The following is a 25,954-nucleotide window of genomic DNA, read 5'->3' as shown; positions in this document are numbered from 1 at the left end:
CAGCACCAAGTCACCCAACAAAAGAGTGACTTCATTTACAGTTTTAAGCCCCAGCAGAGCTCCCAAGTGATTGCAGCCACATGACGAGCCAAAGTGAGACTGGCAGAAGAATCCTGCAGTCAGGGGCACTTTGATTTCAGCTCATGTTATGATCCCAGGGTCGTAAGATCAAGCCTCACATCAGTCTCCATGCTAGGGCATGGAGACTGCTTAAGATTCTCTCTCTTTCTAGAGAGAGAGGATGGCATGTGGTTTATAACTCAAGAGAGAACAATAGAATCCCTCACGTTTTGTCCACTAAACAGACCCCTAAACAATTTCTACCTTTTCTACCCTTTTTCTCATCTCACAGCTTGTTCTCAACATCGGCCAAGGTTTTTCTTTTAAAATTTTTGTTAGACCAAATCACTCTTGTAAACCCCTGTGGTGTTTCCCCATTTCACTCAAAATAAAAGCCAAAGCTCTTAAAATGTACTACAAAGCTCTGCTTGATCATGTTTCCTGTCTTTCCGACTTCCTATCCTGCTGTTCTTCACCTGGCTCACTCTTGCAGGAAATTTGTCTGCAAAGATTTGAATGATTCAGAGGAATTTTAAAAGGAGAGTATATTAGGCACTCAAGAATGATGAAAACTTTATTTCTTTAAGTGTTGCATATATTCACAGAAGTGTGCTTGTTATAAAGTTTGTGCAGTTACTAAAATTTCATAATTAAAATCTTTCATTTAACATGATCAAAATGATTTTAATAATTATTCAAATTGTTGTCAATGGAAGAAAAGAGAAACAAGTTCATTCTATAGGACTCTATGGACTCCGCACACAGACGTGAGTCCACACCAACTGAACTTCATTTAAAATCTGTTGGTTAAAGTCTTGCTACCCAGAGTCTGTCTGGTCCAATGCCTAGGATCACCGACATCACTTGGCTGTCTATTAGAAATGGAGAATCTTGGGCCCCTCACATGCCCGCTGCATCCAAATCAGCACTTGATAGTACCTCAGATAATTTGTGTGAATAATAAAGTTTGAAAATCACTGGTTTGATACTTTTGGTTTAATGGGAATTCTGGTGATTTGGCTAGATATTCCACTAAATTAAAAATAAATAAGTGAATAAACTCACATATATTTTCTGCCTTTCTCTTCATGGTTGCTGATCACCTGTTTTCCTTTTTTATTCACAAACAACTTAAGTCCAAAGATAATTCACCCTTTCTCCATTCATAAGCCAAAGTACCACAACATATGTAATAAATCAATTAGTTCTGAAGGGTAAAGATTGATAATGGTTACTTTGTCATAAAGGTCTTAGAAGAGGAAGTATATATATTTTGTATCCTTTATAAACACAATACCACACAGACATGGAGAAAGAGAATCACAGTCCTCCTTGGTAGAATTAAAACAGAAAGTTGTTTCATTTCCCAGAGTGAACAAAACTTGAGTTGCATTATCAGGAAAGTGTACAATATAGTATATTAGTAATTGGTCAGAATAATATGGTAAAGTTATATGGAATCTCTGATTTTATAACTGAGGAAAATTAGAAGTAGGATACTTATTTATTTTTTATAATTATTTACTTTCGCATGTAAGACAAAGGTTTGTGTTACTTTTACAGCATAAGATGAAGTTAAAAAGTCATATTTAAGATAAACACACTTGTTCTTGGAGATGTGATTATCATTCAATTACAGTAACAATGTTGCATATCTATACTGTGCATATCCTAGGAACCTTGTGTGATACAAATATGATTAGCAAGAAAGAAACAGAGAACATTTTGATTTTTTTTCAAAATTCAATCAGTGGGTTAAGACCAACAAATGAATAATTAATTTTTTAAAAATTTTATTTGTTTGAGAGAGTGAGGAAGAGAAAAAGAGAGCAGGAATCAAGCCAGGGAGGAGCAGAGGGAGAGGGAGAGGAAAAGGGAGAAGCAGATGCCCTGCTGAGCAGGGATCCTGACAGGCGGCTGGATGCCAGGACCCTGAGATCATGACCTGAGCTGAAGGCCAGGGCTTAACCCACTGAGCCACCCATTATTCAGGTGGCCCTGAATAATCAATTTTAGAGAACATTTCAGTCAAAATAGTTATAACCATTCCATATTTGTCTGGTAGATGAAGCTATGCCAGCAGGTAAAATGTGTAATTAACTAAAGATTAAGCTTTAAAAGCAGAAGTGGAATTATACAAACTATGCTTGAAATGTATTACAATATTCACTCTATTAGTAAATAGCATTTACAAAAATCAGTTTTGACACACCAGGTTGTGAGACATGTGAGATAAATAACTGATTTTTTTTAAAGATTTTATTAACTTATTTGACAGAGAGAGATAACAAGTAGAAGAGCAGCAGGCAGAGAGAGAGAGGGGGAAGCAGGCTCCCTGCTAAGCAGAGAGCCTGATGTAGGGCTCAATCCCAGGACCCTGAGATCATGACCTGAGCCGAAGGCAGAGGCTTTAACCCACTGAGCCACCCAGTTTTTTTTTGATCCCTGTGGTAATCCTTTTGTAAATTTGTGTAAAATAATTTTTATTTGGTATTCAAAGTCATCATGTTTCACATCATTTCCTATACTATAATAAAAGTACAAGAGAAGGAGCAAAGAAGTTGGCCAGATCTTAGAAAAAGCGCCTCCAGAGTCATTGCTAATCTTCCATATTTTCATTCTTAGTTACTTATCAGTTTTCAGAATTTCTCCATAACCCTAAAATTCTCTTACATAAAACTGAAGAACGTTTTTATTTTTATTTATTTTTAATTTTTCATTTTTTAAAAGGATTTATTTATTTATTTATTTATTTGACAGACAGACATCACAAGTGGGCAGAGAGGCAAGCAGAGAGAGAGAGGGAGAAGCAGACTCCCTGCCAAGCAGAGAGCCCAGTGTGGGGCTTGATCCCATGATCCTGAGATCATGACCTGAGCTGAAGGCAGAGGCTTAACCCACTGAGCCACCCAGGTGCCCCAAACTGAAAAATGTTTTTTAAAATGATGTACCATGCCAATATGCAATTTAAGAGACTTGGATGTTATGGCCTGATATTTACTGTTAAATAAGATTTTAGAAAAATTGTAGTAAGTTACCACAAATGTGGTGGCTTAAAACAGTAGAAATGCATTTCTTCATAGTTCCTGTGACCAGAAACGTGAAATCAAGGTGCTATCAGTGTCCTGTTCCCTCTGATGTTGCTAGGGGAAAATCCTTCTTTACATCCTCCTAGAGCCATCTGGTTGGTAGTCACAAAACACCAGTCTTCACATAGCCTTCCCTGTGTGCCCTTTTTTCTGTCTCTTATATGGACATACTTGTTGGATTTAGGGCCTGACCTAATCCAGCATGATCTCATCTTAAACCTTATCTTAATTACATCCACAAATATCCTATCTTCAAATAAGGTCACATTCTGAGCTTCTTAGATGGACATGGAAATTATTTGGGGGTGGGGGGTTCTATTCAATCGGCAATACTATGTTACTTCACATATGATTCATAGCTCTTTTACCAAACTTTGGGGTGAATAGAAATAAAATAATCAAATAACTGGTTTATTACAACCAAAGATTTTAAAATTCAGTCAATTGACTAAATAATTTGAGTCCATCATCTCTACTAGAAACATCAGACAATTCTCAATACAATAAATCAAATCTCTTTTGGAAATAAGAAACTCCGACAAAATCGTATTGAGTGATTCATTAACTTCCTTACACTCTCCTTTACATCTTTGTTTCGGAGGCTATAGATCAGAGGGTTCAGCATGGGAATCACCACTGTATAAAACAAAGAACCTACTTTTACTATGAGCCACGAGTTTTGGGAGTTGGGTACACAATAAAGGAACAGGATAGTCCCATGGAAGATGGTGATGGCAGTCAGGTGGGAGGCACAGGTGGAGAAGGCTTTTTGGCGCCCACCAGCAGAAGACATTTTTATGACCGTGACAAAAATGAAAATATAAGTCGTGAGGATGATGACCAGGCTGCTCACCTCATTGAAAATGGCGATGATGAAACAAAGCATTTGGTTGATGTAGGGGTCAGAGCAGGAGACAGAGACAATGACAGAATGCTCACAAACAAAGTTATTTATGATGTTAGACCCACAGAAGGATAATGTCAGGAGAAAGTAGGTGAGGGTCAGGGAAGAGACTAGACCCCATATGTATGGCCCTGCTACTAAGGATGTGCACAGCTTTGGGGACATAACAACCATGTAGAGAAGAGGGTCACAAATGGCCACGAATCGGTCATAGGCCATTACGGCTAACATGAACGTTTCTGCCACTGCACATGCACAAGCCAAGAAGAACTGCATGACACAGCCTATGAAGGAGATGGTTCTGTCTTCCACCACCAAGATCTCCAACAGTTTGGGTGTGACTGTGGTTGAATAACAGAAATCCACTAAGGACAAGTGACTGAGGAAAAAGTACATGGGCGTGTGGAGTTGGGGACTGACCCTAATGGTCATGATCATGCCCAGGTTACCCACCACAGTCACTGTGTAGATGGTCAGGAAAACCAGGAACAAGGGAATCTGGAGGTGTGGGTACTCTGAGAAGCCCAACAGGGTGAACGTGGCTCCAGTACTCCAATTTCCTTCTGCTAACAACATGACTGTGCTTGGAGAAAAGCCTGAAATAAAATAAAAATAGTAACAGTGATAATAATGATAGCACATTACTATGACATTTACCATGTGGCAGGCATTGTGCTAAAACCAAAATATATTGACTCAGATCCTCAAATAACAGGATTTTATTAAATCCTGTTATAAAATAAGTGGCCTCATATTTTACTTAAGGATGGGGAGGCGTGTATAAGGTCAGGAACTTGACTGAGGTTACACAACTTATTAGTAATGAGCTGGGTACAGAAGTTGATCCTGAGTGACAGAGCACAAATTAAGTTCAGGAACAGATGGAAAATTACTGTACATTGTTGTAGAAAACACATATCTTTCACAGCTCCATCATTCTGAAGATCTGTGCTTTTTCAGAGCACTGACATAACCATGAAGATAAATTTAGCAATCAAGTTTATAAAGGAAGGATCAGAAGTAAAACATTAGAGGCAATAGTATGTCTCGAACTAGGATATTCAAACCGAAACTTATAGGAAAGACAGCCTTTAGAAGCCACCATAAGATGTTGATAGAACATAGCCCTAGCTGCATATCCTTAAGCTTTCTACTGAATCCATCCAATGGCTACAAGAATCCCCTCAGGGTTCCAAATACAATGTAACAACCTGGTAAAATAAATATATTTGCCTTTGTGTCATGCTGTTCCCCCACTCCTGTGTTTCCTTTCCCACTTAACTATTTTCTCACTTAGTGTCATGGATGCTTTCAGCAGACTCCTCTAGATTCCATAATTATACCTTTTAATATTGTATTAGTTTTTAACCTGGTAACTTTACTAAACATAAACAATATTAAATACTCATAGAGTATCTGAATTGAAGATTAACTTAAAATGTGTTTTGCTCAAGCTAGAGAATATGACAATAAACACCTGTGGTTACATAATCACCCTATAAATTTCTAGTAGAGACATTGGTTTCGATTAAAGCTACATATGTGATTATCTTGTTGTGAGTCATATAATCTTTGTTTATTTGTACCTGTTATTTTGAGAAACCAAAGCATATTGTATTCATAAGCAGTTTATAACCACAGAAGTCTCTTTAATCGGGGAGGCTGGGTGGCTCAGTCGGTTAAGCCTCTGCCTTCAGCTCAGGTCCTAATCCCGGGGTCCTGGGATCAAGCCCTACATCGGGCTCCCTGCTCTGAAGGGGGGAGCCTGCTTCTCCCTCTGCCTTTCTCTCTCTGTAAGTTTCTCATGAATAAACAAATAAAACCTAAAAAAAAAAAAAAGTATCTTTAATCATTCGACAATAAAAATAGCTACATGTTTGAAATGTTTAGATTTTTTTAAAAAACCTATTAGCATGAATCTCATAAACAAAGACACTATTTTAATTTTATCTGACCAGATCAAGGTAGAAAGAAACTATTATTTTATTCATAGCTCACTGCTATTTGATAATACTCCTGAAAATATATTTTCTATATGCAGAAAAAGAATCTGTGGGAAAGGGACAAAAAGCTAATGAAAGAAGCATGTGCTTGAAACCTAGATTTAAATTCAGTTTCAGGTTTTGTCACTTATTATGTGATCTTTGGTGACTGACTCAAATTTTCTGAGCTTCAATTTTGTCAATAATAATGATGGAATTATACATATTGCACTGGTATCCAAGCATTAAATTAGGAAATGATATTCATATACTTAGCAGAGTCTAAAAATTGTGGAATCCAGGAGATGTGGCCTTACACACTCTCACCTTAAAAAAAAAAAATTCTTAAGGCAATGACTAATTAATATTATTTTCAACCCTTATATTATTAAAAGTATAAAAAATGAATTAAGGGCCAAAGTGGGCTGCAATAGACATGTGGGTGCCATTTGGGGCACATGGGGAAGCCCAGTTTTCTTTCCTGAATCTTCTTCTGACACTCTTCATCTCATTTTGCCAATTACTGTCCTTCAGTAAATTCTGTTTCCCCCTTCGCTTTCTCATTATTGTCTGACTCTTTCTTGTCTTCCTTATCTAATCTCAGGTTGGCACATACAGAGACCTAGCAAATTGCAATCATTACTCTGGGGGACATAGCAGCCAAGGCACAGCCAGCGTCCCTTAGCGCTGCTAGCTTGCACTGGGAGAATGTCAGATTCTTCTTCCTGTGATTACTGCGGCTACTGGGACAGTCATTAGCTCTGAAATTAGTTCTTTCCATCAGCTCATTTATCAAATTTCAGTGTCTCTGCTCAGATTTACCTAAAGCCTGACCCTAGCCATTTCCTAGCATCCAACCTTCTTTAAAGCCAGGATTCCTGACTGATAATCAACAGCACATGCTCGTTTATTGTGGCTTATTTGGTTTTTCTTTTCTTTGACCTGAAATAACCTCTTTTTTTTTTTTTTTTCTGGTGTGCTGATGCCACACTTGCAGTATATGAAGCATTAAATGAAAACTATTATCACAAAGAAACTGTCCCCTTTCACTCCAGCAATATTTTCCACATTCTTGGTATGCCTACAAACATTACTCTCAGGAAATCAAAGTTTCACGATCTGTTGTGTTTACTATTACTTTGTACATACTATTCTTATCCTTCTATAAGATCTTGAGATGTTGAGGACAATCTCAGATTTTATAAGATTCCTCTTAAATTTTCAGTGTGACTATGCTACGCTAGACACAGGTTGATATCCTCAAGTTTAAAATCAGGATGATATGCTACCTAGGGAAGGGGGAAGAAATCAAAGCTCAACAATGTGAGCTTGCCAAAAGATGGTCCCCAGAGATATCGTGGCATTTAGACTAATGAAGAGTGTTCCCTATCTCAAAGACTGTAGGACTTCAATGTCCCCCATATAAATGAAAGATGACATGAAAAAGATCAGTCTGAGCCCAACTCACCTGAAGATCCTTTTCCTCTTATTAATGTATCCAAGGAAGTTCCCCTTTAGAATTCAAACATTATTAAAAATCTTAAGATGTTTGTAAATATTGCAGCAGTAGACTATAATTTTTAATTAGTATGACAGGAATATATTTTTCTTAGTATCTAGAAAAACTCAGACATGCGTGAGAGGGAGGGTGAGAATCTGAGTCCTAGGTGAGTGAGAATCTGAGGGAGAATCTGAGTCCTAGGAACAAAGTGTCGGGTTTATGTATGACTCCATGACCTCAGGGAATTAGGCCCTAGAGAATTTGTAGTGAACTTTTTTTTTTTTTTTTTGACATAAAAACACTCAGAAAGTAGATTGAATTCTAGCTTGGGTGGTATTTTACAGGAATGTAATTTCTTCCAAATCACTGGAGACAATGTTTCATCAAACCTACCTCATGAATTTCCTCTAAAATGTAATTATAGAAAATACACAATTTGACTTAGAAAATATGGTGACTACAGTAAACACAGGAAGGATAAATTATCTCATATACAACCATTCAGAGATAACTGCTGTTAGCATTTGCCGTGTGATTTTCCTCTTTTTCTCTGCAAAATGTGTTGTCTTGAGATGTATAAACAACATAATTTGAATTTGGATTCTAGCCTTTTCATTTAACACAAAATGGTCTTTTTTTTTTTCTTTATTTTTGTCCATGGAAACACTGATTTACTTCATTGAAACTAATTTGTGTTTTTTTTCCCAAATATGGTCAATCTATTCTTCCAAGGTTATATTAACATAATTGAATATTATAATCTTTTTGTGTCCATACATTCTGAAAACTGACAAATGTATTTTGGAAGTGTGTTTCTTTCTAAAACCAGTGGATGTCAAGCAATCCATTGGTTCTACTTTGCCCAAATACCACCCATTTAGATTCATTCAACACTTCCCTTGGGCCCTGACAACCTGAAGAACTCTTGCCAGACACTACCAGGAACCCCTAACATAACAAGCCTATTTTATCACAAAGAGTAGAATTGTTTATTGTAGATGACGTGGCCTTTCTCCAGAATCACAGGGGTCTGCATTGTTTTTCTTCCACTTGTACTGGCATCTGTTCCATACTCTCCCTGCTCCTCACCATTGGCATCCAACTCTTAGATTTTGGTTCAGGTCATGATCTCAGGTTCATGAGATGAAGACCCACCCTGGGCTCTCTGCTCAGTGGGGAGTCTGCTTGAGATTCTCTCTCTCTCTCTCCCTCTCCCTTTTCGTCCCTCCCCCTACTTTTTGTCTTTCCCTCAAAAATAAATCTTATAAGAAAGGAAAATAATACATTTGCCAAATCAATGATTGCCTACTATGTGCTTTAAGCCATATTCACCTGCCAAGGGCAACTATGTGGTTGAGTTTTCCATGTTCTGTGCTTATTTCCCAAGATCTATTTGTTTTCCCTCTGCTTGAAGAAATCTTCTTATGACTTCTTTTCCTGGCAGTCACCAACTTTTTCCTTCACCATCACATTTTTGCTGGTTTTGGGCACAGGCTGAGCACATTTGGCCCTTGCAGAGGGACAGCACGGAGAACACAATCTAGCAGTACTTTGTGGACACAAGAGAAATTTATTTGATCAATTTATTTAAGAATTTAGTGATAAATTGAAAACTAAAGAAACCCTAAACTCATGACTCATTTTCCCTACAAGGCATTTGTTGTGTTCTAGATTGCTGTGTGAGGCTGGGTATCTGAACCAGAGAGAAAGATTGAAATGCCCTACAGAAATTTTATGGTGCTGGGGTGCCTGGGTGGCTCAGTGGGTTAAAGCCTCTGCCTTCGGCTCAGGTCATGATCCCAGGGTCCTGGGATGGAGCCCCCCATTAGGCTCTCTGCTCAGCGGGGAGCCTGCTTCCTCCTCTCTCTCTCTCTCTCTCTGCCTGCCTTTCTGCCTACTTGTGATCTCTATTTGTCAAATTTAAAAAAATAAATAAATAAAAGAAAAAAAAAAGAAATTTCATGGTGCTTAAAGAAAAATAATTAAAAATCTCACCAGAGAATTGAGACCTCTCACAAAATCTTGACCATCTCTCATCTCCCCTCACAATGTTTGTCTGACTATTAGGGTGCATTGGGAAGGAAAAGAAAGAACTAAAGTCCAAAACTGGGGAGGTGGGGGGAGCACAAGCATTGTACCCTTTGAGATCTGAGGGAGATACATAGTGGTTAGGTCTCAGTCAAAAGCCAACCACTCTTGAGTAACAGGGATGAATCACAGGATGGCTAATTTTAATGGTCTCTTTGCTAATTTCTGAAATACCTCTCTTTCCCCTTTTATATCAGTAAGCTTTCTAGGACCATTATGACAAATCATTCTTCTAATCTTCCTCTGCTTAAAGCCAAAACTAACTGTTTTCTTGGGATGACCTGACAATTTACTCATATATGCCATGCCTGTCTTTTCTCAGAATTAATAACAATATGAAAACCATTCTGTTATAAACAAATTGTACCCTTACCTTGATTCCCAAAAGGACAATTACATCAGAACACTTATACCTCATCAGTACATTTTTCAAAGTCTTGGTATAAGAAGGTCATCAAAGGGACAATGAGAAGATCATTAAAGGCACATGCATTAACTAGTATATCTATATAGTACCATACTTCATTTATATATATAAATATAAATTCCTCTATGTTAAAGTGACAAAGACTTTCCGTATCTTTCCTGCCATCTCCTGTTTACTTTTTAGTGGTCAATAGAAAAAAACTGTTTATGAAAGCAAAGCTACTCCTTCTAGAAAAATCACTTTTTATTGTATTTTATTATTTATTTTAAAGATTGTATTTGTTTATTTGATAGGGAGCCGAGCAGGGGGAGCAACAGGCAGAGGGAGAGGGAAAAAAATGTCTCTGTGCTAAGCAAGGAGCCCGCCGTGACACTCAATCCCAGGACTCTGGAAGCATGACCCAAGCCAAAGGTAGAAGCTTAACTGACTAAGCCACCCAGGTGGCCCTAAAAATCAGCTCTTAAAGGAACAAAGTAAAAAAAAGTTCATAAAAGATCAAAAATATCCTCTACACACTGCTTTTCTTACTCTTCCATTCTCTGTGTTATTTCACATGCAATAAGAAACTTCAGTTAAAGTACGTAGGATTTCATTTCTCATGGATGAACACCTAAAGAAGGAATTGTCCAGGTGTGTGGGAAGTGTCCACATAACTTCAGAAGACTCTGTTAAACTGTTTTCAAGCTCATTTTACCTTTTATCCCCATCTGAAACGTGTGAGCATTCTCTTTGCTCCGCATTCTCACTGATACGTGGCATTTCAGTCATTTGTTTTGGCCATTCATATTGGTGTTCAGTGGTAGCTCACTGTGATTTTAATCAGAATTTCACTGATGATTAATAATGTTTATTGTATTTTCATATATTTATAGATGATTTGTATGTTTGTTTTTGTCAAGTGTCTGCTTAAAATTTCACCTTTAGCTAGATTGTCTACCTGGTTTTTATTTTTTTATTTTTTTTATTTTTAAGGATTTTATTTATTTATTTGACAGAGAGAGAGAGATCACAAGTAGGCAGAGAGGTGGGGGGTGGGGGGGGAAGCAGGCTCCCTGCTGAGCAGAGAGCCCCAGGCAGGGCTTGATCCCAAAGATCATGACTGAGCCAAAGGCAGTGGCTTAATCCACTGAGCCACCCAGGTACTCCTTGTCTATCTATTTTGAGCGTAAAGAGTTTTTTATAAAATGTTCTACAAACAAATCCTTTTTTCAAATGTGTATATACACATATACGTGGCAAACACAGACACACAGACACACACACACACATATATATAAAATATTTACTCCCAGCCTGTGTTTTACAGTTGTTGTTGTTGTTGTTTTTTTTTTAACCAAGATCCTTTACCACTAAAACACTTTCATAACCAATTTTTATGTTGGTGAAGTTCTTTTTGTCAGTTTTCTGAGAATCCATCCCTTTTGTGTTTTATCTTAAAAAAAATGAAGGGACGGGGGGTGGGAGGTTGGGGTACCAGGTGGTGGGTATTATAGAGGGCACGGATTGCATGGAGCACGGGGTGTGGTGCAAAAATAATGAATACTGTTATGCTGGAAATAAAAAAAAATAAAATAAAATAAAATAAAAATAATAATAATAATAATAAAAAAAATGCATTAGCAAAAAAAAAATGCACCTCAAATTTTAAACTATTATTTTTTCATGTTTTATTCTAAAATTCTTTAGTTTTAATTTTTATGCTTAGCACTCTGATCCATTTCATTGAATTCAAGTTAATAACGGTGTGTGGTGTGAGATAAGAGTTAAGCTTCCTTTATCCATATGGATATCCAGTCTCTGTAATGCTTGTTGAAAAGCATCTTTTTTCCATTGAATTATGTTGACATGTTTGCTGAAATTTGAATAACCAGATATGCTTGGGTCCATTTAAATTTTTCCTGGGGGCGCCTGTGTGGCTCAGTGGGTAAAAGCATCTGCCTTCAGCTCATGTCATGATTCCCAGGGTCCTGGGATCGAGCCCCGCATGGAGCTCTCTGCTCCGCAGGGAGCCTGCTTCCCCCTCTCTCTCTGCCTGCCTCTCTGCCTACTTGTGATCCCTGTCTGTCAAATAAATAAATAAAATCTTCTAAAAATAAATAAATAAATAAATGAATTAATTAATTAATTTTTCCTGAATAAAAGTCATCTTCTCTCATTCGATATAAGAATAGCAAAATGTTGATGCTGTATAAGGTGCAGTGAGCTGGAACACTTGTTAAAGTGATCTCCAGAGCAGAAGCAGCCTGATTGCAATTCTAGAGGAAACTTTCTAGATCTGCATGTATTTGATGAATGGTTGATTAGCTTTATTTTGGAAACATACCTATACAATTACACTAAGTGATAAAATATTTTAAAATAACTTACAAATATCACATAATACAATAAAATAATTTTATTTTTAAATTTTGGTTTGCATGTCTGGAGATATTTCACTAAAATTAATGCACAGAATATCACTAATCATAAAATGTGCTGCTATAAGTATATTAACTAATAGCCTGTTGAAAAGTGATTTTTTTTTTAAGGATTTTATTTATTTGACAGAGAGAGATCACAGTAGACAGAGAGGCAGGCAGAGAGAGAGGAGGAAGCAGGCTCCCCGCTGAGCAGAGAGTTCGATGCAGGACAGGATCCCAGGACCCTGAGATCATGACCTGAGCCGAAGGCAGCAGCTTAACCCACTGAGCCACCCAGGCGCCCCTGAAAAGTGATTTAAATCATCAACTGCCCAACAAGCTTTGAACAATCTCTAGTTTAGTAAATCAGGTTTTTTTTTTTCAGAAATAAAATAATGAATCTAACAATATTTTAAAAAATATTTTATTTATTTATTTGACAGACAGAAATCACAAGTAAGCAGAGAGACAGGCAGAGAGAGAGAGAGAGAGGAGGAAGCAGGCTCCCCGCTGAGCAGAGAGCCCAATGCGGGGCTGGATCCCACATGACCCAAGCGGAAGGCAGAGGCTTTAACCCACTGAGCCAAGCAGGTGTCCCTGAACCTTACATTATTATATTGAGTGACAAAGCAATTTTGCAACAACTGATCTTCTGAATATATCTTTCATGTCTTTGGTCCTAAGGCTGTAGATCAAGGAATTCAGCATGGGAATCACCACTGTGTAAAACACAGAAGCCACTTTATGAGCCAAGACTTTTTAGGATTAGGGATAGAGTAGAGGAAAAGGAAGGTCCTGTGGAAGATTGTGATGGCTGTCAGGTAAGAGGCACAGGTGGAAAAGGTTTTCCGGCACTCACTTGTAGAAGACATCCTCATAACAGTGAAAAAATGCGTATATAGGACATCAGAATAATCATCAGTCCGCTCACCTCGTTGAATATGGCAATAATAAAACACAGCATGGGGCTGATCTAGGGGTCTGAACAGGAGGCAGAAACAATTACAGAGAGGTCACAGATAAAATTATTTATGATGCTAGATTCACAACAGGATAATGCAAGAAGGAAATATGTGAGTGTCAGGGAACACACTATACCCCACGAGTAAGATCTCGCCACCAGCAGAGCGCACAGCTTCTGAGACACAGTGGTGTTATATAGCAAGGGGTTACAAATGCCACAAAACGGTCATAGGCCATCACTGCTAACTTTAAAGTTTCTGTTACTCCAGATATGCAAGTAAAGCAAAATTGCCTAATGCAACCAAAGGAGATTGTTCTGTCCTCCACAATCAAGTTCTCCAACAATGTAAGTATAACTACGGTGGAAAAACCAAAATCCACAAAGGACAAATGACTAAGGAAAAAATACATGTTCCTGTGGAGATTTGGATTGATCTTGATGATTATTATCATGCCCAAATTTCTCACAGTGGTGATCATATAAATAGACAAGAAAACTAGGAAGAGTAGAACCTGGATATTCTGAAAATCCCAAGAGAATAAAAGTGGGTATGAGACTTTGATTTCCTTCAGATTACATCATGATTGCTGATGAATAAAGACCCAACGGTTAGTTCTGAAAAGTAGAACTGAATGGAAAAGAGGAAGAGAGAAGAGTCTTCATAGGCAACTGTGAAGTTGCCATAGAATGGTGAATCTCAAAGTATGGTCCCCAAACCAGCAACAGCAGGAGTGACTGAGAAGTTGTGAGGGGTGCAAATTCTCTAACCCCATCACCAACTTTCAGAATCAGAAACCCTAGGATGGGGCTCACAGTTCTTGACTTAACCCATTCTCCAGGCGATTTTGATGTGTGCTAAATTATTGGAATCACTGGTATATAAAACATATTAATCATTCTGCTGCTTAAAATTTAACCCTCATCAGTATTATTACTTTGAACTGAAATACAAATTTAGACCACAAAAGTAATTGTGTAAAACAGGAGGAAAAGAGGCAGAAAAGAAGCACAGAGAACTTTGTTTTGGTTTTAAGAATTACACAAAGGATCAAGATCACTTGGCATTGCAACTGGTGCCGCATAAATCTTCGTATTAATATTTTATATATTCAGAGTTTTCTAGGCATTATACAGAATTAAATACCCATGGAATTTAAGAGGAGAAGGGAGTTGAGGGAAATTGGAAGGGGAGGTGAACCATGAGAAACTATGGACTCTGAAAAACAACCGGAGGGTTTTGAAGGGGCGGGGGGTAGGAGGTTGGGGGAACCAGGGTGGGGAACCAGGTGGAGAGGGCACAGATTACATGGAGCACTGGGTGTGGTGCAAAAATAATGAATACTGTTACGCAGAAAAGAAATTAAAAAAAAAAAAAGAGAGTGGAAATAAACCTTAAAAGGTATCTAGTCTATCCCATATACCTAACACTTGAGAATGCGTTATAGACTCTTATTCCTGAAATAATCATCTAGCTTCCGTCCAACTTCTACTAAGGGTATACTGCCTTCAGGGATAGTTTTGTCGGTCTTTTATTGACATTTTTCCCAACATATATTATTTTATCAATTAAATGTAATTAATTAACATTTCATTAGCTATTTAATAATATGTCTTACATCATTCATTCCATTATATATTATAAAATTACAAATATGTAATTAATTTGAATATACACAGAGGAACAGGAGTATCTCATATTCACCAACAATGGTGAATGGCTCCATACAAAATATGTTCTATGATACAATGAAAATAACACATTTTCTGGACCAATAGAAGTAAGCCCTTTCCTATGATGAGGAAAACCTGGGCAATATTAGGAAATAAGAGGATAGACACATAAAATGAATAGTCTCGAGATTCAGACATTAACTGCAACAGAATTAGATGAGTTATCTGTCCCATCGTCCTAGCTTTGCCTGGAAGCAGTGTCAGCCTCAATGTGAGTGCCTAAACATGTACTACAAGCAACCCCCAAGCCTAGAGCATCCATCATCAGCATATTCTTTCCAACAGCAAGTGAGACCAGGCAGATACATTGTAAATATACATTATTATTCAGGATATTTTAATAAATGAGCTTCCTCCAACATTCGAAACTATTAGCAAAATTGTGGCTTATTAGAGAGATTGCTACACTGTTCTGGCTTAGTGGAGCACTTATGAGGTCAATGAAAAAGACTTGGTATCCCGACCCTACCAATTTCAAGTGATTTTGGTGAAAATTAATGGAGTAGGATTTGGTTTGTATTCATACTGAGACTAGGCATACGGGATTACAAAATTAATAAATAACCCATAATTTTCTGTGACTTCCAAATTGCTCACTGCTGCCAGTTTCTGTAATACAAAATTTAGTTCTCAGAAACACTTTATGCTTCGTGAGTAAAAATATCTCTGACCTCAAAATGGGTTGTATATAATTTTTGGAATAGTCTATTTGAGCTGGAGTTCCATGTTTCCCACCTAAATTGAAAGCTACCAAAAGAGAAATGAACTGACCTGAAACCAGAAGTTCTTAATTTACTGAGAATTTCTTCTTATGGTTAATAAATCTCAGGCCAAAGGCAGATGCTTAACAGACTGAGCTACCCAGGTGCTCCTGAAATAATATGTATTAATTGAAGAACACATGAACTGTTGAATTCAAAATAAGAAAAGAGAAGAAGAACAATCCAAAAGTAGTTGTTATTAACTCAACTGCATTTCAAATTCCACACTGGTGTGGAATACTTGTTCAACACTACCTTAAGCAAAAGGATGAAGGCGACCATCATCAGTGATATAATGAGGATATCATTTACCTCCTGATACTATATGAGGAGAAAGGTTTTATCTCTGATATTCTTTCCCCAAACCCATAATCCCAGCCTAAAATGAGAAAATCATTATGCAAACTCATATTTGGAAGCATTTCACAGGATACCTAGCCACTATTCCTTAGGATTGTCAGAGTCAAGAACGAGAAGAGAATGAAAAACTTTCACAGACCAGAGTAGACTGAAGACACACAGCAATTACATGCAATGTGGTTGTAATCCAAGCCTGGATTGGACCTCAGACAAGAAAGAAAGCACTGATGGGAAAAAGTTTAAAAAATGAAGAATCTATATAAAGTTAAATTTTAGTGATCATAATGTACTACTAATGCTTCTTTTTACAAAGAAAATTTATTTATTTATTTATTTATTTATTTATTTATTTATTGACAGATTACAGCAGCTGATGGAGAAACAAAGGGAGAGGAAGAGAGACTCTCAGATTCAGTGTTGAGTATGGAGCCCGACACAGGGTTCAATCTCACATCCCTGAGATCATGACCTGAGTTAACATCGAGAGTCAGAAGCTCAACCAACTGGGCCACCCAAGCTGCCCTGTAATGTACTAATGCTTCTTTTCAAATTTTTCATTTTATCATGGTAATAACACTTGATGTGATATTTACCTTCTTAAGAGATTTTTAAGTATAGAATACAGTATTGTTGACTGCAAATATAATTTTATGTAGCAGATCTCTGGAACCTACTCATCCTTTAAACTGAAACTTTATTTTTTCTTTTTTTTTTCTTTTTTTTTTTTTAAAGATTTTTTATTTATTATTTATTTGACAGAGAGAGATCACAAGTAAGCAGAGAGGCAGGCAGAGAGAGAGGAGGAAGCAGGCTCCCTGCTGAGCAGAAAGCCGGATGCGGGACTTGATCCCAGGACCCTGAGATCATGACCTGAGCCGAAGGCAGCGGCTTAATCCACTGAGCCACCCAGGCGCCCCAAACTGAAACTTTATACCCACTAATTTGTAACTTCTTTTCTTCCCTTCCCCCAGTCCCTAGCAACTTTCATTCCCTTCTCTGATTCCAATAATCTGGTTATTTTATATATATTGTTTAAGTGGAATTTATTTTCTGAGACTCACTTATTTGATTTACATAATGTCCTCAGAGTTAATCCTTGTGGTCACATATTATGGAATTTCCTTTTTTTTTAGGGATGAATTGTATCCGATTGCATATTTTCTTTATCCATTTATCTATCCATGGACATTTAGGCATTTTTCCACCTTGAATATTGTGAATGGTTCTTCAATGAACATGAGAATGCTAAAATATTTTTAAAATCTTGAATTCAATTCTTTTGGATAAATATCAAGATACAGGGTTATTGGATCACATGTTACTTAAATTTTTAATTTTTTGAAAAACCTTTATATGGTTTTCCATAGCAACTGCACTATTTTGCATTCCCATCAACAGTGCATAAGGGTTCCTATTTCTTCATAGCCTTATCAACATGTGTTATACATATAACAATATATATAACAATATATATGTAACATATATATCATTACATATATATATATATAAATACAAGTTTGAGGTGAGTCATTGTTTTGATTTGTATTTATTTTCCTGATAATTAAGTGACATCAAACTTTTTTTCTTTTTCTTTTGGCCCACCTTTTGGCTGTTTGTATATCTTAGAAAGGATGTCTAAATTCAGTCCTTAGCCAACTTTCTAATTGGATTATAAGTTGTTTTTTGTTTGTTTGTTTGCTTGCTTGTTTTGTTTTTTGTTTGCTTGTTTGTTTTTGCTATTGAATTATATGAGTTCCTTATTTGTAGTATCAGAAATTAATTCTTTATCAGATACATGTTTCATACATGTGTTCTACCATTCAATAGGTTTCCTTTTTATTATTTATTGTCTCCTATGCTGTGCAAAGGCTTTGACAAATGCATCATGTTAATTGTATAAGATGTTAACAATATGGGTAATTGAGTAAGGTGTGTACAGAAACTCTGAAATATTTTTACAATTTATTTTGTAGAGTGGAAATTATTTAAAAATTTAAAACTTATATTAAAAATATCAACATTCACATTAATAGGCTCATTTCATGGACTTCCCACCATCACAACTGTTGCTGCCAAGGCACTATCACCTGAAATAGTATAAATGTAACAATTAGCCTTTCAACATCCACATTTGCTTTCACTTTGAGTCATTTTGCTACACCTTTTGTCACTTGCTTTTTTAATGTCTGTGGCTGTGGATGTGAAGGGAGAGGTGGGCGATGTAACAGGTAATAATTAGCATTTCCAAACACTTAATCACTAAAAAAATAGAATTTATTTAGCGAATCCAAACCTACATAACATTTTCTAAAACTGCACATGCTTCACAAAGAAAAAAACTAAACATAAAAAAATCTAATTTTCTAGGTCACAAAATTGGTATGTAGAATAATCAGGATTCAAATTTCATCCCTTCATGTAAAGAGATACTAATGTCACAACAGACTAAAGACATTTCATTATATCAATTTTCTTTAGGTGGTGCTTTAATTTGATTGTTTTCCTTGTGTATCTATTTTATTTGGTGTCTAGCTTAGTTATATATTCAATATTTGTGAAATGAAAATAAGAAAATAAATATTTCATAGTATAGTTTTAGTCATTTATATTTGCAAATTATAATTACAACTTAAAAAGAATTCTATACATATTATCTCTGTTGTTTCTTGAATTAGCATGAGATTCTAATGTCTACTTTGTCATAGAATGTGATTTTCATAAAGATAATTGTATTTTGGATATTAACAATCTGGGAGTTATTTTAAGTACTCCAAACCTGTGTTGCTAATTAGAAGTAGGAATTGGACCATTCCCCAGACCATTAATTCTCTGTAGTATTTAAAACTCCCTGTCACTCTTCACACAATACAGTACAATGAAAAATTTCTGAAAGTCTAACCTAATTATAAGCAACAAAATAACTCAAACCTGGAAACAGGTCAAAAGTTTATAATTTCATGAAATAAGCTGAGTGTAAAATATGAACATTGCCAGAAATGGTTAAAATAATTCTTGAAGCCAAAGTGATGCATAATATTACAGTTCAAAGAAGGCAATAGCACTTCTAAAATCATGGAATAAAAGGGTGATGATGAATTCTCAATGAAATTTTAATTAATTTTTACAAGTTCAGTATAATCTGGCTCTCAAAATAATATACTGATATTTGTAATATAATATATTTACAATCCAAAATACATAGATTAAATATATAAATATTGAAATACTCAAAACACAAAAATATTAATATATATTTATATCTGTTATCTGTATAACATATATTTATATCTGTACCAATCAATCTATAAAAAAGAGAATGATAGAAACAGATACCTTGGTGATTATAAAATTGAGAGATCATGCCAACATTCTGAGGCATCAATTTCTATATTAGCAACATGGACGGGACTGGAAGAGATTATGCTGAGTGAAATAAGTCAAGCAGAGAGAGTCAATTATCATATGGTTTCACTTATTTGTGGAGCATAACAAATGGCATGGAGGACAAGGGGAGATGGAGAGGAGAAGGGGGTTGGGGGAAATTGGAAGGGGAGGTGAACCATGAGAGACTATGGACTCTGAAAAACAATCTGAGGGTGTTGAAGGGGCAGGGGGTGGGAGGTTGGGGGAACCAGGTGGTGGGTAATATAGAGGGCACGGATTGCATGGAGAACTGGATGTGGTGCAAAAATAATGAATACTGTTGGGTGCCTGGGTGGCCCAGTGGGTTAAAGCCTCTGCCTTCAGCTCAGGTCATTATCCCAGGGTCCTGGGATGGAGCCCCGCATTGGGCTCTCTGCTCCGCAGGGAGCCTGCTTCCTCCCCTCTCTCTCTGCCTGCCTCTCTGTCTACTTGTGATTTCTCTCTCTCTGTCAAATAAATAAAATCTTTTAAAAATTAAAAAAAATGAATACTGTTATGCTGAAAATAAAAAATTAATAAAAAAATAAATAAAACCATTTATGATAAATTAAATGTAATGGTCTTTCTTTACATGACACATTTACCTAATGTGATTCCAAAGATAGTTTAAAAGGAAAATCTCCCTCCTTCCCTCCCTTCTGCCTGTCATCCCATCAACTTTTCCACTTGCCACCTATTTTTGCTTGTTTTTTGACTCTTTTGAATCCTCAAGAAATAATACTGAATATCTATATTCATATACAGAGAGACATGCATACGCACTTCTTACATCAATGATGTTAAATTAGGACGACTGTGTGGTTCTTGCTCAATTTTTCTGGAACACTTTATTTGGTCCAAATGAGTACATATAAAATGACAACATTTTTAATGGCTACATGGTATGTTCCTTCTAAAAAAAAAATACTACAATTTATAAGCCAAACAATAATGAGTATTTCAAATTCTATATTCTTTTGTTACTATAAATAATACTTCAAAAATATCCAAAAAATATGTGTATCTCTTTCCTTTTCTTTTCAAAGTAACTCTAGGAGGACTTCTCAGAAGTGGTATTGCTATGTGCATTTTCTTAGGATAGGTATTAACCAAATTGCTCTCTAAAGTAGTTCTGCCAATTTCTATCCTTAACAACAATGTAAGAATATGGGAACAAACTAATAAACTAATAGAATAATTTATTATATAACATTTAAAATTCATGTTCTCAGGACAATAACCATTTGATTTAACATTAAAGAATCCAAAAAATATAAGTTTCCATATGAAAATATTAAAGGAACTCAGATGTAGAGAAAGCAGCTTAATGAAATTCCACATCTACACTCCAAAACATTGCAAAAACATGGACAAATAAAGCAGATAACTTTGTTAATCTGGAAAAAAGAGGAATGTATGAAAAACCTATCAGAAACAGCATTCTATTTCTTTTTTTAAGATTTTACTTATTTATTTTTTTACTTGAGAGAGAGTATGCAGGAGCAGGGAGGAAGGGCAGAGGGAGAGGGAGAAGCAGACTCCACACTAAGCAGGGAGCCAGCCGGATGCAAGGTTCCATCCCAGGACCCTGGGATTCACAACCTGAGATGAAAGCAGAAACTTAACTGATTGAGCCACCCAAGTGTCCCTAGAAAACATCTTAAATATGAAATATTAAATGCTTTCCTTATGAAGTGAGAAAATCAAGGATGGCCATTTTTACTATGTTTATTCAAAATTACACTGAACTTCTTAGGTAGTTAGACAAAAACAAAAAATAATGAAAAGGAATAATATTGGAAACAGCAAAATCAGAATATATTTAATCAGAGATTATATGATATACATGTTGAAAATCCAAACTAATCTACAAAAATTATAAAATTTTCATGAGATTTAGTAGAGTGTCCCAAAGTAAAATTAATATGGCAGTAAATTAGATTCTGATCTAAAAATGATACACATCTTACAAATGAAATTTAAAATAGTATGAAAAAGATCACACACTCAGAGATTAATTTCACAAAATATTTGCAAGAACTTTACAAAAAAACAATGTGGTAAAATGTCTATTGCAAAAATTGAAACAAATCTAAACAGATAGATATAGCATTCTCATGATTTGGAAGACTTAAGAATGCAAATTGTCATTTCCTTCAAAATGGATCTATATTTCTGATGTAATTCTGTCTTAAAACTAAGGAAGAATGATTCTAAAATTTGCTTGAAAAGGTAAGGATCAAAAGACATCTCAATTATCCTGCAGGAAAGGGAGCAACTTTTCAGGAGTGACTTTACTAGATACTGTATCTTATTAGTTACATATAGTTCTGACTATGAAGCAGAGAAGCATATAGAAAGTTTGTATGCTATACATGTAGTGACATTTACATGTGAAAAAAACTGCACTTTAGGTCAGTCTAATGGAATGATTTTGAAATATTTCTGGGAAAATATACATCCATAGGTTAAAACATAAAATCAGCCACTTTTCATATCACACCAAAATTTAATTCCAGTTTGATCTTAGAATAAATTTAAAAATCAGCATAAAAGGAATAAAATAAGATCTAGAATCCAAGAGAAAATAGAATACAATATCAAAGATAATAATGTATGAAATTTGGGACAACTTAGCACATAAAATGTGGGAATATCTTCATTCATTTAGAGGAAATAAATATATCCTGAATAGGACATTAGAAGCACAACACTGTAAAGGAACACTCTGATAAACTCTGCTTCAGTAAACATTAAGAAATCTGTGTCATTAAATACATCATCAAGAGAGTGGACAGACAGCTATAGTCTAGGAGAAAATACAGTCATGGTACATCTATCAAACAAAGGGCTTTTATTTAAAAGGTATAATGAACTACATATGTATGACAGAAGACAAACAACCTATAGAAAAATGGGCAAAAAACCAAAATTGGTTTGTCACAAAGGAAAAAGAGCCAAATGACTACTAATAATCATATTAAAAAAAATGCAATTTTCACCGGGGAGGCTCAGTCAGTTAAGCATTGAACTCTTATTATATTTATGTTCAGTTAGCCAGCATATAGGTTATCATTAGTTTTTGATGTAGTGTTCAATGATTCATTAGTTGTGTATAACATCCAATGCTCATCACCACATGTGCCCTCCTTAAGCATTGGACCCCTGATATTGGCTCAGGTCATGATCTTATGACCTGGGTCATAAGAATGAACCCTGGGTCGTGAGAATGAGCCCTGTGTCCAGCTCTGCACTCAGTGGGGAGTTTCCTTGAAGATTCTCTCCCTCTGTCCCTCCTCTTATTCTCTCTCTCTCTCTCTCAAATAAATAAATAAATAAATAAATAAATAAAATAAAGGAAATTTAACCACATTGATAAGAGGAATTTAAATTATAACCAAAGTGAGATAACCACTACTCACCTATCAACATTGAAGATATTAACATATCTAGTGTGACAATATTGAATGTTGGTAAGAATGGGCAGTAATTAGAAGTCACCCATGATATAGGGAGAATTTAAATTAATTCACTAACTTTGGAATATTGTTTGATGGCATCTGATAAAAGAGAAGAAATCAGCTCCTTGTGATCCAGAACTTTCAGATACAGGACACATCTCACAGAATGAGAGCTTGCTTATGTGTAGAAAAGCAGATGTCTGTGAAAAAGTGTTCATAGCAGCATTTTCATAAAGGCCAAGAAGATGAAATAATCAAAAGTTTATTAGTAGTATAAATAAACCAACTATGACTTTTTTTTTTATGGAACATTCTTCACTAATGAAAATGAACTACTGTTACAGCTAATAATTTCAACATCCATTCAAAACAAATGTTGAGCCAAAGCCAGATAAAATTGAATATATACTCTAAGATTACACTTATATGCACTCCAAAAGGAGGCAAAATTAGCATTTATACTCTCATAACCAATTCTTAGGAGTTGTTGCTAAACAGAAAGAGTTCTGAACACCACAACGAAGTCTGCTCCTAGTGGTGCTAGAGAGGCAGTGATTAGAGACTACTTACAGATATTTTGAAAAGTACTGATAATGTTTTGTCTTTACTTTCTTGGAAAAGGGAACACATGGAAAGGAAAAATTATTCAAAATTACTTCTTTATGTGTTTGTCATATTTCATGATTTGAGAAAGAGGAAGAGAAGAATAAGGAGAAAGGGGAGGGAGGGAACATGGAAAGGTAACATATTCATAGACTCTGGGAGTTAGGATGAAGGCTTCTGTAGAGGATCATTATTTAACATACTGTACTCTGAGAGTAGAACTTGAGCAGAATTTTCTTTCTTTCTTTTCTTTTAATCTGCAAGAGATTTCTTCTCTCTCTCTCTTTTAGATTCTATTTATTTATTTGTCAGAGAGAGAAACAGAGCACAAACGAGAGGAGAGGCAGAGGCAGAGGGAGAAGCATGCTCCCCATGGAAAAAGGAGCCTGCTGTGGGGTTTGATCCCAGGATTCTGGGATCATGACCTGAGCTGAAGGAAGACACTTAACAGACTGAGCCACCCAGGTGTCCCTGAAAGTGATTTCTTAAAGTACAATGAGACATAATAATCACAGTTGTATATAAATTAACTAATTTTCTGAATAAATTTTTTCCAATTACTTGAAGAAAAAAATGAATACCCATCAATGCAAATGCAATGAATAAAAAGTATTTAAAAGTGTGTGTGTGTGTGTGTGTGTGTGTGTTTGTAAAAATCAAAATTACATTGAGTGAGAAAGCAGTTTCGTATGGATTAACTTTCTGGCCGTGTCTTTCACATCTTTGTTCCTCAGGCTGTAAATAAGGGGGTTCAACATGGGGATCATGACCATAAAAAACACAGTAGCCACTTTGACCAGGAGCCATGAGCTTTTGGAGTTGGGCACACAGTAGAGAAGAAGGATGATCCCATGGAAGATGGTGATGGCCGTCAGGTGGGAGGCACAGGTGGAGAAGGCTTTCTGGAGTCCACCAGTAGAAGGCATCTTGACGATGGTGACAACTATGAATAAATAGGAAGCCAGGATAATCAGGAGGCTACAAGCCTCATTGAATGTAGAAATGACCAAACACGTCATCTGACTGAAGTAGGGGTCAGAGCAGGATAAAGAGAGGATTGCAGAATATTCACAGCCAAAGTGATTTATAACATTGGGACCACAGTAGGATAGTTCCAAAAGAGAATATGTGAGTGTCAAGGAACATATTCCACCCCACGCATAAGTTCCAGCCACTAAGAGGGCACAGAGTTTCTGAGACATAGCAACTGTGTAGAGCAGAGGGTTACAAACAGCCACAAACCGGTCATAGGCCATAACTGCTAGCATGAACATTTCCGTTATCACAAATGCACAAACAAAGTAAAATTGAACCATGCATCCTTTGAAGGAGATGGTTCTGTCTTCCACGACCAAGATTTCTAGCAGTTTAGGTGTGAAGACACTGGAATAACAAATATCCAAAAAGGACAGATGGCTGAGGAAAAAGTACATAGGCGTGTGGAGTTTGGGATTGAACCTTATGACCACAATTATGCCCAGGTTTCCCACCAGAGTGACTGTGTAGATGATCAAGAACACCAGGAAGAGGGGTATCTGGAGGTTTGGGTATTCTGAGAAACCCAGGAGGACGAATGTGGTCACAGAGCTCTGATTTCCCTCACCAAGGGCCATGGTTCTTGATTTTAAAAAATAAGCAAAGGAGAAGCAAAGAGAATTGAGCGGCAGAACTTGAGAAGGAAAAGTAAAAGACAATCAGGACAGGGAAGGCAATGCAGTCAGTGGGTACTCATAGGTCTTCTGCTTCACTTTGGAATCTTGCTTCATGACTTTACTGAGTTTTTGATTATGTTCAATTAGCTGTATCCTTCAGTACTTTAGTTTCCTCATCTGGAAAATAAGAAAAAAACATAGGACTTACCAGTAGTATGTGCTATAAAAGATCTGTAAATACACATGATTCTTAGAGCGTTCAATGCCCTCAAGATAAAATAGAATTCAGTAAGAACAAAGGAGACACAGAGCATAATCTGAAAAACACTGAGCATATCTTAGTAGCCATATGACCATGGCAGAAGTGACTTTGGGAAAATTAAACACTTTTAATACATAAAGAAAAACATAATAGGAAATTTTGGGGGTGTAATATATCATTAGACACTCACAAATCTGTTTTGATATATAGAATGTTTACTATTCTAGGTATATCCCATTATCAGGGATGCATAAAACGTCTACCTAAGAGGCTCTTTAAGTGGAGTGGTCAAAAATTCCACAGATAAC

The 25,954-nt window shown here is 36.2% G+C and overlaps 2 protein-coding genes and 1 pseudogene across 2 annotated transcripts; all 3 read right to left on the bottom strand.

Moving 5' to 3' along the window:
- Window positions 1–3,657: 3,657 nt before the first annotated feature.
- LOC116599915 (olfactory receptor 5D13-like) lies at window positions 3,658–4,629 on the bottom strand. Its single transcript, XM_032359854.1, has one exon. It carries the CDS (start codon window positions 4,627–4,629, stop codon window positions 3,658–3,660), a length of 972 nt encoding a protein of 323 aa, XP_032215745.1.
- An 8,433-nt stretch (window positions 4,630–13,062) lies between these two features.
- Window positions 13,063–23,115, bottom strand: LOC116599914 (annotated as a pseudogene).
- A 1,279-nt stretch (window positions 23,116–24,394) lies between these two features.
- On the bottom strand, window positions 24,395–25,345 carry LOC116600164 (olfactory receptor 5D18-like). The gene has a single exon (XM_032360295.1). It carries the CDS (start codon window positions 25,343–25,345, stop codon window positions 24,395–24,397), a length of 951 nt encoding a protein of 316 aa, XP_032216186.1.
- Window positions 25,346–25,954: the final 609 nt, after the last annotated feature.

The sequence above is a fragment of the Mustela erminea genome, chromosome 9 (assembly GCF_009829155.1).
Source record: "Mustela erminea isolate mMusErm1 chromosome 9, mMusErm1.Pri, whole genome shotgun sequence".
Taxonomy (NCBI): Eukaryota; Metazoa; Chordata; class Mammalia; order Carnivora; family Mustelidae; genus Mustela; species Mustela erminea.
Note: the sequence above shows the minus strand (reverse complement) of the source record. Positions and strands in the feature narration are given on the sequence as shown.

What these genes read in the sequence shown, in the direction of transcription:
- LOC116600164 (XM_032360295.1), bottom strand. Translation starts at nt 25,345, where the DNA reads ATGGCCCTTGGTGAGGGAAATCAGAGCTCTGTGACCACATTCGTCCTC.
- LOC116599915 (XM_032359854.1), bottom strand. Translation starts at nt 4,629, where the DNA reads ATGTTGTTAGCAGAAGGAAATTGGAGTACTGGAGCCACGTTCACCCTG.